At 38.3% G+C, this 16468-nt stretch overlaps 1 protein-coding gene across 1 annotated transcript in view; it reads right to left on the reverse strand.

Moving 5' to 3' along the window:
- Window positions 1–232: 232 nt before the first annotated feature.
- Window positions 233–16468, reverse strand: part of LOC121086868 (pituitary tumor-transforming gene 1 protein-interacting protein-like) — a 33375-nt gene continuing 17139 nt past the window's right edge. The window contains exons 5-7 of the mRNA XM_040591252.1: window positions 15110–15178; window positions 8651–8697; window positions 233–1846 (exon numbers count right to left, since the gene is read on the reverse strand). Coding sequence (XP_040447186.1) covers window positions 1797–1846; window positions 8651–8697; window positions 15110–15178 — 166 coding nt within the window. The 3' untranslated portion in view covers window positions 233–1796. The remainder of the gene's footprint in view (window positions 1847–8650; window positions 8698–15109; window positions 15179–16468) is intronic.

Raw genomic sequence — 16468 nt, forward strand, 5'->3', positions numbered from 1 at the left:
TAAAGAGGTAAAAATACTGAAAGAATGGAAGCGAACACTGTACCAGAGAACAGTTCTCTGGCACTGGAACGAACTGCAATTCACCTCATCACACCTACGAGCTGTAAAGATTTTATTCTGCGAGAAAAACAGCAGAAGCAAAAATGCACCCTTTCTGTTCTCCCAAACTCATACTTGATCCCTTCTTTTAAACCAAATCAATTTAAAATTGTATGGAGCAACAGACACAGAACAAAATTAAATGTTTATTTTAGAAACACTGATAAAAACATGAACATCTTCAATACTGTACATGTGTTTAATGGACAACATACAGCAAGGGAGGTTACTTAAAGTATACAGAATAAATGGGAACTTTTATTACACTGGGGGTGGAAGAATAACTCTTTGCTTGTTGCATCATATTGGTAAGCTATTAAGAACACTCAGTGAAAAGACAAGAAATAAATCTTGTTATGGAAATACCAAAAGAACAAGAAAAGGTTAAAAAATACTGCATTCTTTATGGTACTGGTCTGGAGGTAACTTCCTCCATAGCAGCCCATAATAGTACTGCGCTTTGGATTTGTAGCTAGAACAGTGCTGATAACACACCAGTGCTTTGGCTTTTGCTGACCATTGCTTGTGGAGCATCAAGGTTTCATTTTTCCCACTCTTCCCACTCCAGCAAGCAGGCCAGGGCAGGCAAGAAGCCAAGAGGGGACACAGTTGGGACAGCTGGCCAGAACTGACCAAAGGGATATTCCAAGCTGTACAACAGCACGCTCAGCAACAAAAACTGAGGGGAGGGTAGAAGTCTACTTCTGGGAGGTGGTTGATTGCATGACTTGTTCCCCCGACCCTCCTTTTCCCTCATTTATTAAACTGTCTTTAAACTTGACTCATGAGTTTTCTTGCTTTTGCTGTTCCCATTCTCTCCCTCATCCCACTGTAGGGAGGCAGGGTACAAGCAGCTAGGGTCAACATTGGTGAACTTGGCATTTTTTTTTTTTTTTTCTTTTTCCATTAAGCTTACATAGGAAGTGTTCACAGTCAGATGTACCTAAACTTAAGAAACATCAGTCTATGCTTATTTCAAGCATGAACTCCTTCCAGTTTTGCTAACTGAAGTAATTTCTTTTCCACATCAGTGATATATCCAAAGTACATACCCATATATTTCCACAACCGAGTTCTAATATTCAAAGTTAAATACACTACCCTCTCTCAATCCTCAGACATGACACTCTTGAAGACCTTTCTTTTACCCAGAGGGGAAAAATCCTCTCCACCTAGTTCTCACCTTATGGTAGTACGTAAGAATGTGACTGATGTATTTTCTCATCAATACCAACCTCAGGTATTTCTGCTGTGGGAAGTCGTGCTTCCATGTTGCCTTTACAAAAAAACAAAAGATACAGTAAGGAAAAATCTTTATTTAGGAACATGTAAACAACTGTTTTAAGTGGCAGTTAAGACTGAATTCAGACACACGATTGTAACTACTACCATCTACATCAAGTAATGAAATACAGTTTTAAGAGGAGTAAAGACAGTATTTCACATTTAACGTTGCTTTAAAAAATATCAGCAAACATTTCAAAAGCACTTGTAAAAAAATCAGCTCTATATAGGTTGAAGATAGAAACATACATTTCATGAAGTCTTTATCCACACCTAGTTTTACAACCAGGCAAAAAAACCAAAAACCTTTTGGGGAAAAAAAAACCAAAACACCAAGAGAGCCCAAAGGGCAAATGAAAACAAACTATCTTCCACTAGAGCTGGAACTCCAGAATACAGGAAGGTGCTCAGCTTTATTCATTCTCAAATCTGCTGTATGGATTATCAGAATCCTGGAGAAGACCTGTAAAACAGAACAGGACTGCATTTATCATTTTCTTACCAGTACTACATAAAAATCTTGAGTTGTTGACAACCCTACTGTAATAGGTACTCCATATAAGAAAACCAAAAGGCAATTCTTGTCCTATCAAAGTTGCTCTATTACCCAAACTCTCAAGTATAACAATAAATTTAATGTGTTCTTAAGTACTCTTATTTCTCAGACTATAATCACAAACAGGTATTTTGTGCATTAGCAGGAGGAGAACATTTCTCTGTGAAAAATTCCTATGGAAAAGACATTTCTCATTTGTGAGGTATACTCCACAAAATCCATTTGTGAGACAGTTAATTCTACAAAAATCTACGTGTAGAGATTGCTCAGGAAGAACAGATTCAGACTGGCCAGTGCATAAATTCAAGTCACTGTAAGATCATCCTCCTTTTAAAATGTTAGATGCTGCTACTTTGACTTAAGTTCTACTTCAGTTATACACTACCAGCTGTCACATTCAGCCACTTACAGCATTTCTGCAACAGGACAACGATATCCAAGCACAAACGAGTATCACTTCTACATGCACTAAAACCTCCAGGGACCACAAGAAGAGCATCACTTAATTCAGGTTGCAGTATGTTTTCATGAAGTTTTTTAATGACTTTATCAGAATACTGTTACTGAAAGCACTGCAAAGCCATCCAATTATGCTGAGTGTTTGGATATGCCATCCAACCAACATCTTCTGTAAGGATTAGTCATTGAGCAATTGCTGTTCCACACAGCAATTATTTCACCAGATTTCAGCCAGGAAAATGTGCATACTGAAAATAAAGAAGTCCCATAAGAGTCCAGAGGCTGACTTTTGTGAAAGAACAGTAATACTACTGCTACCTGTTCTACCAAGATTTTTGTACTGATGTCTGCAAGCCCAGACTCTTCTCTAGCTCATTTCTTTAGGGCATTGGAGACAGAAGGCACCTAAACCAAACAACCCCAATTCCAAATGTTCAGATTCACAATAGTGGAAGTGTAAGATTACACCTGTCACTGCCCAATCTTACAGAACTCCTCTCAGACCTTTTCATACCATACATACCTTTTCCACGTGCACCTGCACACAGATGTTGACCATTCAGTGTTCTATCTGAAAGTCAAAAGCTAGTGGCATCGAGGGCAAACTATACTATTGCCTACTTCGTTGCAGTTGTTGCACTTCTTTTGAACTGCCAGGTTATTTTAAGATGTCAATCAAGAAGCACAACTGCTTACTGCTGATTATTGTATCAGTAGCTGCAACTACCTACCTACCTGATAGGGAACAGCAAATATTAAGGAATAAATATGAGAAATCCTGTAACTCCTCAAATTTACAAGATTACAAGCAGTCAATTTGTAGAATGTTAAAATCAAAAACCAGCCCTCATATGTAACGGCCCTTACTTGTCGAAGAAGGATTAAGCCAGTCACATTTATAAAGCTTCAGTCCGGTAACATCAAATACAGTTTGTTTACCTGGTATAGTACCTTGCATCAAAAGTACTACCCCTTTCTGTAACTGCTTTTAAAATCTTTTGAACATCTGTGCAATAAGAATATGGTTAAATGACAGCATTGTCAATAATTACCTGTCTACAATGTTTTGAGACCTTGAAATTTTTGCATTTTTAAATTTCTAGAAAGCAGCTACTACTTCTCAAATTTTAATCTTACCTTTCATGTGTTTAAACAAGGATTTTTAGTGTCCATTAGTCTAGCTGACAAGCTATATAAAGCTTATAAAAAAAGCTCTTATCCTTGGCCTATTATTCAATCTTTAGTGCCTTCAGATCACATTCCTGTGTTAATACCCCAACCCAAATACAGAGAAGAAACATTTATTTTATTTCCAGACCACCCCCACCGCCTCCCTTTCTCCAGAGTTAATACTTTGGCAGCTAGATCTATGGATCCTAATGTATCTAGCTACCTGAAAGACAACAGAGTAGTCGAATTTTCAAAAATTTTTGCACTATTCGTGTTTTACCCCTTCCAAATACAAAACATATCTACACAACATTTACAGAAGATTAGCAAGAGTAGTAGAAATTATTTTGATTACATATAAATACATGTAATAAAAATTAGAAGTAACATATTTTTATTACAATTAGCATTGCACAAACTCCCTGCACTCATTAAGTCCCACTTAGAAATCAAGGCGTCAAATGTAAAAAAATTTTCCGGAAGTGACAAAAGGTGGTACTAGATTCCCTGACAAAATTAGCTTAGGTTGCATGCTACTCCCTCTACAGCCTGGCAAGTGCTTATTACGCCTTTCTTACATTTTATCCAAGATACATACCTGATACTTCATAGGTCTGAAAGCAGCACAATAAAACACTGTTCTCTTACCACTTAAACAGCTGAAATCCAATGGAAACTATGCTCTACATCAGTAGTGCCAATTTAAAATTAATCAGATGATGATGTAAGGTTCCCAATAAACTTTTCCTGTACTACTCTGAGGCACAAATATACTTTTATCTGCACCTGCCCCAAAATACTCAGTCAAAAGCCCTTTTAGATAACTAGTCCTCATATTTCACATGAATGTGCCACTTTTACTCATTATTGCAGATGCCATTCCTACTTTAATTTTACTGGATTATATTTAGGACTGAACAGGTATAATTACCCACAATCAGGCATTAGTATGTGTAACTTCAAGTTCTCTGATCTGTTTTATTGTACAATACTGGCACTAAACAGGCATTAAGAATTATGGGTCAATCCAGTGTGAGTATTAGTGGTCATAATTTCAGAAATTGAGCTCCCAGGAAAGAAAGTACTCCAGAAGAAATGGCAAGCCCTCCTTCCAAATGAGGATAACCACAGATTTTACAATATCCAATAGTCCTTGCTCTCAAATCTGCATCCAGTGTCTAAATTTTATCCTCAGCATTCTAAGTACATCATAAGATTATATCAAGTGAGAGGAAGGTGACAGCAGCTCATCACTCGCATCAATTCTTACTGAAGAAGTTGTATCAGGCTCCAGTAAGTGGACAAAAAATAATCCAGACACACATACAAAAAAAGGCACATGACAAAAAAGCTCCTGTCAGCTGCCACAGCTGCTTCTAGCAGCGGCACTCAAAGAGGAGCTGCAAGCCTATGCTAATTGGATACCATGTCTGGTTCAACTACAGCTCATGTGCTGCCTTCAACCAGACATGAGAGCTCTCTCAACTGCTTCCCATTTGACATGAGAGTGACTACCCAACTTGTAATTTACACTTACAGGTTCAGAAAAGCTAGATGATTGTAGCTTCAGGAGTCTTGTTTGCAATAAAGTCCATTATATGTTACTGCTGAACTTCAATATTGACATACTGAACACTTACAAGAAATTTTAACATCTTACTTCTATTTACCTGCATTCTGAGGTTAATATTTGACCTACTCAGCAGTATTTAAGAAACACTAAAAAAAATTTGAAAGGTACAGTGGTCAAGTATCTTTCATCAGCTTGTATGAAGTAATGAGTCCTCCTAATATGTAGGAAATGAAACAACTGTAAGAAATTAATAGCTCTTCCCAGCAGATTCATTTATATTACATACTATGCTAACTATGCAGCTTCTCAAGTAATTTAGATCTGACTCTCATCACATATCAGTACTGCCCAAAAATGGAATTAACAAGTGAAATATTTACAAAAGACTCTATATGCTGCAAAAAACCCTCAACTAGTTTGCTGCATGTCTTCACCCCTCATGACACTTCTCCTTATTTTTAACCCCCAGATTAACAACCCTATTCTTAACAAACTAAACAGCTTTAACTGTATAACGATACAATGTTTCCCTGCTTTGCATTCGGAACACTAAAGAAGGTCAAGACAAAATATCTATCTTGAACAGAAGAAAAACTTACTGTAACAAAATACTGAATATAAAAATCAATGTCTGACATAAAATAAAGGCAATAGGATTACATATCTTTAAATAAGTTGATCACAACCTTTGCAGAACCGAAGCAAGCAGTGTGGAAGTCCAAAACCATGAAAGGCAGTAATTTTGTAAAAATGGAGAGAAAGAATCCTTCCACTAATACCAAGCAAAATCCTGAAATAAATAACAAAGCAGCTTCTTGCTAATGCTATATTGAGCATACAATAGCAGCAAATGCAGCAGCAATTAAATTGTAGTTCCTTTGTATACTACACAAGCTGCGAAGTACTCTGATTTCTACTTTAAAATTTTCTAACAGTCAACATGTAATTTGTGTAATCATATTGCATTCATATATGTGAGCAATTGAAAAATACTATCAAATTGTGCAACAAAGAAACAATTCAAAGTGTGTATTCCTGGTTGTTAAAGCTCTCTATTGCTTCCAATGCTCCCAAAGGACTGTGGCTAGAGTGACACCTGCAATGCATTATAAATGTGTAATTACCATTTAAATGGGGTAAGGAAAGCTGGTGGGTGAAATGGGAAAAGGCATTCCCTTCAAGCCAACCAAATACTGAAATTTCAGGCATGCTCATCTTAATCTACAGAGTCAGGTTAACAAAATCATTGTCATTCTGCCACTCGTCCATGTCTACTTAACTGAGAATCCTCTCTGCAGTGCATAAGAGCAAAATAATCTAGTTTCTCTGTAATTATTTGCAGCAGTTTATTAGATTATGCTTAATATGCTAACATACGTATTTACTAGACAGTGAGAAATGATGACAGATAATCCAAGGCTAAAGCAAGATTTAATCTATTATGTCCCACTGAATTATTTTGACTATCATTGTCTGCATGTTATCAGAATATGTTACATACATCAGCAATAGTATTTGGGGATTTCAGAATTTATATATATTGTCCTTCACTTTTCCTCACTTAGGTACATCCTTTCAGGATGTGCCAACTATTCATGTAGGAGTTTTGGACAGAAATGAATTCTGAGAATCCAGGCCTCAAATAAATATATCTGATTATATAAATTATTATTGTATATGCAATAAAGCAAACCTGTCAACAAGTAAATTTTATATAGAACTTTGCTATTGAAATTTAAGGTTTATAGTTGAATTACAATCTTTTGCAGGTAAACTGCATTGCAAAACATAACTGCAGGAAGAAATTAATATGCCTGACTCTTTGTAAGGTACATTGTCCATTAACACAATGAATGTATGAACCTGTTTCCAAGTCACTGATAGACTAACAAGCTTCAAGAAGGCAAAAATGACACCAGCTCTCATGTCATAGTATAGCTACAAGCAAGATTTGTTGAATTTGGTGTAGGTATTCCAGAGGCACAGACTTGTACAGTTTACTCTTCAAGGAACTCAAGTACTTCAACAAAGCATTCTGCTAAGATCTGAAAGTTAAGCACTGAAGACAGAATTGTCTTCACTAAAACACAGGGCCATCCAGAAACAAGTGAACTAGTTTCACAAGCAGAATGTAACTGCACACAGCCTTTTGGAACTCCACTTAACCCCAACACAGTGCTTTGGTAAATTAACTGCTATACCGAATTCAGGACCTTGTTCGCTCCTTAGCTGCACTGCCTCAAGGACATCCAAAGTTCTATCTGTATCTGTACAGAGCGCTACCTATTGTTTTGGAGACATAGCCATTTTCTGAAGTTCTTCACCAGATCTATCCCAATGATTGAGACTTGTTGATATTAACCCTACAGTCTCCTCTAAGGAGGAACAAACTCAACTAGTGTGTGGTGTTTTGTGTTGTTCTTTGGATTTCGCTTGGTTTTTTAAAGTCTGGACTACTGTTGTCAACCACCCAAACCTCTCAAAACGGAATATACAGGGTCAACTATCCTATACTATAAGCTACCACAGCTCGTGACTGATGTTTAACAAATATCACTTCTAGTTTCTGCAACATTCTTCCTCCTGCAGCTCAAGCTTCACAGTGGTTTTCTTTTCCTCCATTCCAGTAGAGGAGCCTATTTTTGCAGATGTTCCCCAGGCAGAGGATTCCCTGTAGACTGTCTGTATCACTGCTGCATGAGCCAAAGGGCAGGCTGCAGATTCAGGAAGGCATTCCAGACTCTGCCAATCAGTTTAACAAGAGGATGAAAATTAACAGTTTTGAGTGACTGTTCAGACCCCTAGAATCACCTTCTCTGACATTAGTGTCATTTGCATAATAGAAAGTGCAGCATAGTTTTAGCATAACTGTCTCTGAATAACACAGTATTACTAACCCTATGAACAAATCAAATGAAAAGCACAAGTACTGACAAGCCTAGATGGTAAGTGCCTCCTATACAACACAGCAGGTCTTGCAATATTCTTCTCCTAGACCACAGCTCCACTTAAAACCAAAGAAAAAACAACAGATTTCATCTGTACATCAGGCTACATCCTCCATCCTTCTTTTTTAAGACAGATTTGAAAAGCTTGCTATTTGCTGATGATCTTCTATCCACTTTTAATAACCACGAGTCTACTAGCCAATTTCAACTAGATTAGTTTATCACATTCAAGAACAAACAAACCAACTCCCCAAAATCAGTACTCTCACTTAAGAAGAAACAGAAATATATTTTAATCAATATATAAGTGCCCACCCCAAGCAAACACCCCATCCCGCATATTTTCTCTCGCCCAGTGTGAGAGTCAGTGCAGGAAGAGAACAGGAGCATGACAGTGACAGGATCAGGTGTTCAGGTGACAGAAGACATGCATCAGTAGGGAACTGCACTTGATTACTTCTGCTGCTCATAAAGCAGCTTGTTTCTGCTGTGAATTTTAATAATAATTAGGAAAAAGGAATCAATTTAGGTACTGAATATCAAAACAAGATTACCACATACCATACTTCTTACGTATTTCATCATGCTTCAGTTTTCTTTCATGTTTCCTGGAACAAATAAAGGTATCAGAATACAAATTACTCTTTTGAGCTGTAAGCAAAATGTAATTACATCTGAGAGAGACAACAGCATTTTTTGAAATTAGTATGAAATGACCTCAAAAAAATGAATTTTCAGTTATACATTTTATCTATATTCACTTTATGTATCTTTAAGATTCCCTATAACTTTTCACTAATCAATAATGTCAAAATAAGATTTATTTGCAAGCATATACAGAAAACACCAGTATTTTCTTTGAAGTAATGCATCCACATATATGTACACATACACACAGAGGTATTCATCTATACATAACAAGCAAAGCACAACATTGGAAGATTCTCTAATGTTTTCCCAGCAAGGAGCATAACTGTAGCATCTAGCTATTAATGCAGTGTGTTTCAGAATCCTAATTCAACATATTACTTCTTTGTTTAATCAGTACAGCAAGTATAAGTGAAAGCTACTGATTTCTAAAATCTAGCATGGTAACCATGCAGAGAATGAAATAAAATAATGTGCTATATGAAAATTGAATGCCTCTATGTCATCTAATTATAAGACAGTTTTCAAGACTATCTAATATTGCCAAACAAATTATTCACGTAAACCAGGTGTCTGATCAGCCAGTTTCTTCTTCCCCTTCCTCCTCTCCCCTTTTCAAAGGTTAAGGGAGGAAAAAAAAAATGAAGGAAGTTTAAACGGAAATCATTCCATCATTCCTCAGATAGTTCTCCTGTATTTCAAAGGGAGCATCTATTTTGCTTTAAAAACAAACAAAAAGTTCCTACACAACTGTTTCACTAAGATGATCCAGGATCTATAGATTTTGATGAAAGGATAAAGTTTAGCAAAACAATGTTCCTCAGAAAAAAACCCAAGTGTTTGTTGCTCCATCAAAATTCAGCCCAGCTAGACAAATTGTGACTTTTACCCAATTCTAATTTGCACATATTCAGCAGAAAGCTGCTAAGCACCGACAGCTTAATTCAGCAAAGATCCCATCTGCCCTATGCATATTCCATCTCCAAACAATTCTACTGCTAATCAGATCCTGTGTGTCCTCAGAAGCAATTATCTGCTTCCTACAGGATAAAGGGCTGAACTGGCCTTTCCCTGCAACTGCACTTCTGGAAAGCATGCAGATAAAAGCATGATTAAAAAAACCCCAAACAAGACAGACTCAAAACCCTCCACTACTATTTCCCCGAGATACCCACCTCCCTTACATTCCCTTCCACTATTAAGCCCAGGCAGCACAGAAAACAAAGCAACCTGGCCAAACTGCAGGAGGAAGAGGAACTGGGGAATCAGAATGATGAATTGGCGTTCATGTAGATGAAGGAAGTCAGGAATGAGAAGCTGGAGAACAGGAAGACAACTAGTCAAGCTTACCTACCGAGGGTAACCTGACCACAGTATTCTTATTTTCTGTGTTGCGCAAGACGACAACATTACATAAGGCAAGGAATCTCAGGAAAAGAATAGAGAGATTCTGCTTAAAGCAGCCTTCTCCTGTATAAAATCAGACCTTATTTCTGTTTAGTTTCCATGTGGTATCATGTGACCTCAAAACAGGTTTTTTAGTGGTGGTACTAATGGCATGTTATTCACCGGTGTGCATGCTCTGTGTGAAATAATGGAGACACACTGCTGCAGTTTCAACTGAAATCTGAGTACTTCAGCAGACAGTCTGAATCTGCCCTGAACACAGAAAGCACTAAATATCTGCAAAAGAAGGGCAAGGAGGGGGTGGGGGGGGGTGGGAAATTAGGCTGTGTAGGCTTTAAAATATTAGCAACACTTTAGGATAGTTCCCTAGGCTATTCAAAACAAAACTACCAAACTTCTAAAATACTTAACATTGTTTGAGTTTGAGAGTAAAACCATTAATATTTGTGAAACATTCAAACTTTGACAGGCAGGCACAACTATATCATATCACTCATGACTAAATCCCTGCACAGTATATAAGGTTTAGGCATACATCAACTGAAAAGAATCAGATGCAATTCTGAACAGGCAGTCACTGAATCAGCCACCCAGAGGTGGCTTACTGCACTGTCCACACCTTACATCATGATCAACTGAAGCCACTTTACAGTCTTCTGAGTTGGTTCTGTTTCTTAATACTACTGTTATTGCTTCATCTTCTGTATACTGAATTCTTGGCTCTTCATGCAAGTTGTCCCCACTGCTGTAGGCTGAGAAAGTATTTTTCCTAATACTAACAATTCACATAATTTTCCATACTTGGTTCTTCACAAACGAACTTCAATCTTTTCTTTCTTGGCACGCCCCCTCCCTGTTCTCCCTTACCAGTATGCTACCAAGTTATACTTGGCAGTTTACATCATTCAAGATCTCATTGCTTTTCATTGTTTATAAACTCCTAACATACAAATCATGGTTTATAAGTTATATAAATCTAACATATAAATGCGTCATGTATTTGCAGCTGTAAATAATTAAGGGGGTACAGAAAGAGACTCACTACTTGACACTACACTTAATTATTCTTCTTGTTAGAGATGACATGAAGTCAAACAAAGGACTAAAAATATGCAATAAGATACCTGTTTTCCTTCAGTATTAGTCAAAAACTGAATTCCAGGTTTCCTTCCCCTCCTGTCCCTCACTCTAAGTGCAAACCAGTGATTTTTAGCCTTCTCACAGAAGTGACAACTAGTTTCATGCTTGTGAAGACAAGCAAGAGGGCCAATGTCATTACCCTCACTCTTCACTGTAAGAGCCACCTAGCTATTCCAAAAAGACACTTCCTAAGTGTCTGTAGTAAACTGAATTTTAACACAAACACATTATAAACTTACAAAGAAGACTTTTACTGTATACCTGAAAAGCCAGAAAAAATACCAGTGCTGCAATTGTCTTGAAGCTTGCAAAAAATACTAAGAGAGTCACACACTGTGTAGCTTGGGCCTCCTTATTTGTTTTTACCATTCACCAATGGAATCATGAAATGAAGCTCCCGCTAGTCCTGTTCTCTATTGCCAAGTGATCTTAACAGCTGTATATAACATAGCTGTATCCCACAGAAAAAAATACGACTGGAAAAAAACCCATAACAGACAGACACAAGGTCAGTGCTGTGCCTGTTTTCCTCCCATGCTATTTGTTTGAGTATCTATCCAACTGTTTCCAGAAACTATGTAAGAACTTCACAGGTTGTAGAAAGGAAAGACCACACAGTACAGCGTTTTCCTCTGCAGTTTGCTGGTCAAAAGTGGCTTGAGACTACTAATCTGTTCGACAGACTGCTATTAGCAATTCATCCTCCTAAGGGCTTACAGGAAGCAAGCAGTAGGTAGGGCAAGGTGTTCTGGTTGCTGCAAGTGACCTACTCCTCCTGTTTTTCCAAAATCCCCCAGTCACACACACAACAAGCACGTGTGTTCAGAACACGGGAAACACGCCAGAGCTGCTGCTAAGCTCTCTCCTGCCGTTAGAACAGTTTCTCTGTTTCACAGACACATTCCTGAGACAGGCTAGAAAAGAGGGCTGCTTGCTCTAAGGCTGCAGCAATCACTCTTGCTGCAGTCTGCTCCCAGTGATCCTTGTTCCTACGCCTAATTCAGGAACAGTGTTGGTCTTAGCTCTGCATTGCTAATTGCCTGGTGCAACACCACGCTCTGTGCGTGCACAGCAAACCCTACACTACAGAAGTATCTTCTGGACTTCCTACAGATTAACTGTACCAAGAATTTAAAGTTGATACACAAATCACAGTGGAAAGGTTATGGTATGCAATCACCTCCTATGCACCTGGTCATAAGCCTTTGATTTATAATAAACATAGGTAAGTATTGATTTACCTGAACAATGTAGCATGTATATTTCACCACAAGGCACACTGTTTTGGCATAGAAGATTTGATATTCCTCACAGGACCCCCTCTCTTTAGAAGGGAACAAAAGCACTAAGGAGAAACATCACCTTCACACCAGCACTCTGCCTGTTGTGCCGTGACTAGTTAGGAGTGGGTTAACAGGTGAAAAACTTCCCTTTTTTCTGATCCACTGCAAGTCTTCAACATCACTTATCCGATAACTGCGTGGTACAACTATGCTCGAGTACACTTCCTGAACCGGCCACCTACTTCTTGCCTTTCTGTGCACACTCAAGCATAACACTTCCAGCTCACAGATTAAGATGTTTATGAAAACATTCTCATCTATTCTGTTCTTGAATAAAGTCTGAATGTACCTTGAAACAGTGAAAGGGCAAGTAACCGCCTTCTACTCTGTCCCCAAATAAATGCTTTCTTTGCTTTTCTCCCATCCCTGGATTCATGTTGTCCTTGCATCCTGTGGATCCCAGCAATCTTATAGACACAGGCTGAGACTGTTCACTGAACTCATCCAACATAATAGAAAGCCCTCAAAAAACCTCACAGAAATGTGAATAGCTTTCTGCAAAACAAATCTGGCATAGCATAGAGCTATGGAATGTTGTGCTTTGGCCATGAAAAAGACGTAGAGTATGTTCTTTGCATCTGCAGCTCACAGTTACAACAGAAGTAGAATGCCTTTACACAAAATCTAAAGGATTTTAGTAGCACCAATACACTTAAATATACACCTTTTCAAAACAGCAATTTTACTTCAACTACACTGAGATATATAATTCTCATCTTCCCTCTGCAAAAAGTTACTTTTAAGCTTATGCTTTCCTGAACAAGTACAAATACAGAATATACATTACTGCAGCAGTATGTCTGTACTGTTAAAAACAGAATTTGTGGGAAACAAAAACAACTGGGTAAGTTTAAGTGCTACCAAACTATTATACAGCTACCAGAAAACTGAAATAGATATATTAAACTGCCAGCACATAACAGCTTTAAAAACCAAAATAAGTAAAAATTACAAAACCAAAACTAATCATTCAAGCTTCGAACGAAGTGAAGCTCTGAAAAATTCTTTGTTAAATGTCCACATTGTATCCTATTCTAATTCCTTCTCTTGCCAAGAAGTTTAGGAATTTTGTACAGGGTTAAGGACATATCAATTTAACCCATTACAAAAGAATCTATTCTGCTTCCTAACATCACAGTGCCTACGTCAAAGCCATAACCATTGTCAGATGCAGGGCAAACAACTGCTGTATTTGCTTGTATAACCTGGCAGTTCAGAACCAAATCACAGATGTACATGGAGTAAAGATGAGAGACTCTGCCACCTCCTGTCAGTCAAGACATGAGTGACAGTCACTACATCTGTAAGAGATCCTTATTGGCTCCCACTTTTGTGCTCAATCAGAAACATAACAAGTTTGAGCAAACCAAGCACGTTTGCCTACCTGCCCTGTCTTCTTATGCACATTTTTAAGAAGGAAACTTAATGTCTTCATGCAAAAGCTCCACAAGGGATCTCATCTGGAAGCATGCCTTGCTCCCTGCAGTCCCTGCTCACACTATGAACAATCTGTCTTCAGGAGAAAACAGCAGGCACTGGCAAGGCAGTGAAGGTGCCCACCTGTTACTTGGCAGCCGAGTATTTACAGAACATAACCAGGAAGCAGCAAACCCAAGGTCAATTTCCTTGTCAGTCTGTGGGGATTCAAACCCACACCAGAGAGCTCTAAGCTAGCATCAGTTTGGCTAGGAATCTCTTCTTGTCTTGCTGAAGCTAATCCACAACTGATCTCCATAAAGACCACGAAAGGAAGCCTGATTCAAAAGGTACAACTGGGCTTGTACCAGGTATCATAGCCCTACCTACAAAATTTTTTTCTCTAAAGAATAACGTAAAAGCTATGAAGAGCCACTAGAGAGCTAAGCTATAAAACTACATCTCAAGGAACACTGTTCTCACCGAGAAGCACTGTATCACCGCCGATTCCAGCACTTCTTTCTACACTGTGCTATAGCTTTAACAGAAAGGATGGAAAAGTGGAAATAAGCAGTCTAAAGTGAGATCTGAGCCAAAGTTTTCTATTTCCAGAAAATGTCTGATAGGTACCTCACTATCAACTTCTCTACCTTTTCTAGCCAGATTTCAAAAGAAAAAGAACCAGTTACCAAATGAATCCAGGGAGTGGTTTTTACCCCTGAATCCCAGCCTCACTTAGGCATTAACTAACGCCACAGACAAGAGTAGTCTAGGACAGACTAAGCAAGACTTCAGACACATCCCTCCTGTTTGCTCTTGGCTGGCACAGAACACTCCTGGTACCTGCCACAGTGAGCAACCACCTGTTCACTCTTTGTTCACTTATGGAAATACAGGCTCCTAATCAGGTTCACAAATTGCACAGTAAGCATTGTAAAAACCTGACATCGTCACGCCTAACCTCACAACGCCTCTTTGTTTAGTACCCACATACTCCTTCAAAGTGCAGAATACTCCTTTATCACCATGAAGTGTACAGCTACATTATCACGCTGTCAAGACTTACCTCTGAAGAGACTGTAGTCTTCGTTCCTCTTTCTTTCTAGCTAGCCATTCTTCCTCTTCATCTGGCTTACTTAAAAAAAAAAAAAAAACAGGAAGGAAAGAAAGCATAAGCGAAGAAAAAGTACTTTCACTGCTAGGTAATCACTGTTTAGTTGTATGACTTATTTTCAAAAAGGATTTATAGTCTGACCTGAGATACCTCTTCACAGCCATATAAAATTTCATCGCTAAGTATAATTGACAACTTCATAGAATTATCCTTTCACATTTTATAATACTTAAACGCTTCACTCACTGTAGTAATGTGCCCTTCAGACTCTACGGGACAATTTAGAACCTCTTAGGGACAGGTTGCAGACTGTTTCAGAAGCAGGACTCCTACCTGCCATTTTCCCCATGTGTCACACCCATTTTAGAGTAAGTGTACTACACATGTACACTTAAGTCCATTGTTGCCCCCTGGAAGAAGATTGATGGTCTTAAGTCTTTGATGTCAGAGCAATTTATTTTTTTCAGCTACCATTACTATCCAATCTCAAGCTGCCCCCAGGAAAGCAGTCAGCGTGAACTATCTTGGCAGCTGTCTTCCCTGTTCCAGAACAAGCAAGGATTTACCCGAGTGCATCAGCTGCGTGATTCTGGGAAATACTGAGCCTATACAATACATCTGAACTGTGCATGTGCAGATATGCCCTACTGAATGCAAGCACTTAAGCTCTGTGACCTGCCTTGGAGAAAGCTCAGCTTCACTTAACCATTAGATAGACCATGTAAGAATTACAGAACTCTAAAGCAAATGCCAAACTCTTTATTTATCTGGGGTTTTTCCTGACCGAATTAATGAAAATTCTTCAGGATTAGTGAATGGACACCTGCCATGCTTCCCCAGCTGCTAATCATTTTTCAAAACTGAATGCACTATCTGAAGATGTTTGATATGAATATTTACAATATAACACACCTGCTAATAGAGAAATAACAGTTGTAGTTCCACACATCTGCAGTGACCAACATACAAGTTAAGCAAGAGTGACATCCAGTGGTGAATTACAGCACGTCAAATGTTTTACCAGTTCTGGTGTCAGAATTGTAAATCTGAACTCAAATTTTCCATCTGCTCAATCAGTCCATGAGTCTCTGAATATCTTAGTCATTTAACTAAAAGCCAGTAATTCAGAATCCATGTAATGTTTCACACACAAATCTTCTAGTTCCTCTGCTTCCACATACAAAAAAACAGAAAAGTCTTGGGGACTTTTAGCACCAGGAAACACATGGAACAGCTCACCTTTATCGGGAAACAACATTAGACCCTTCTGTAAAACCAGTCAATTCCCCATGTTAGCCTGTCCAGGAAAAT

Source organism: Falco naumanni, chromosome 4, assembly GCF_017639655.2.
Source record: "Falco naumanni isolate bFalNau1 chromosome 4, bFalNau1.pat, whole genome shotgun sequence".
Taxonomy (NCBI): Eukaryota; Metazoa; Chordata; class Aves; order Falconiformes; family Falconidae; genus Falco; species Falco naumanni.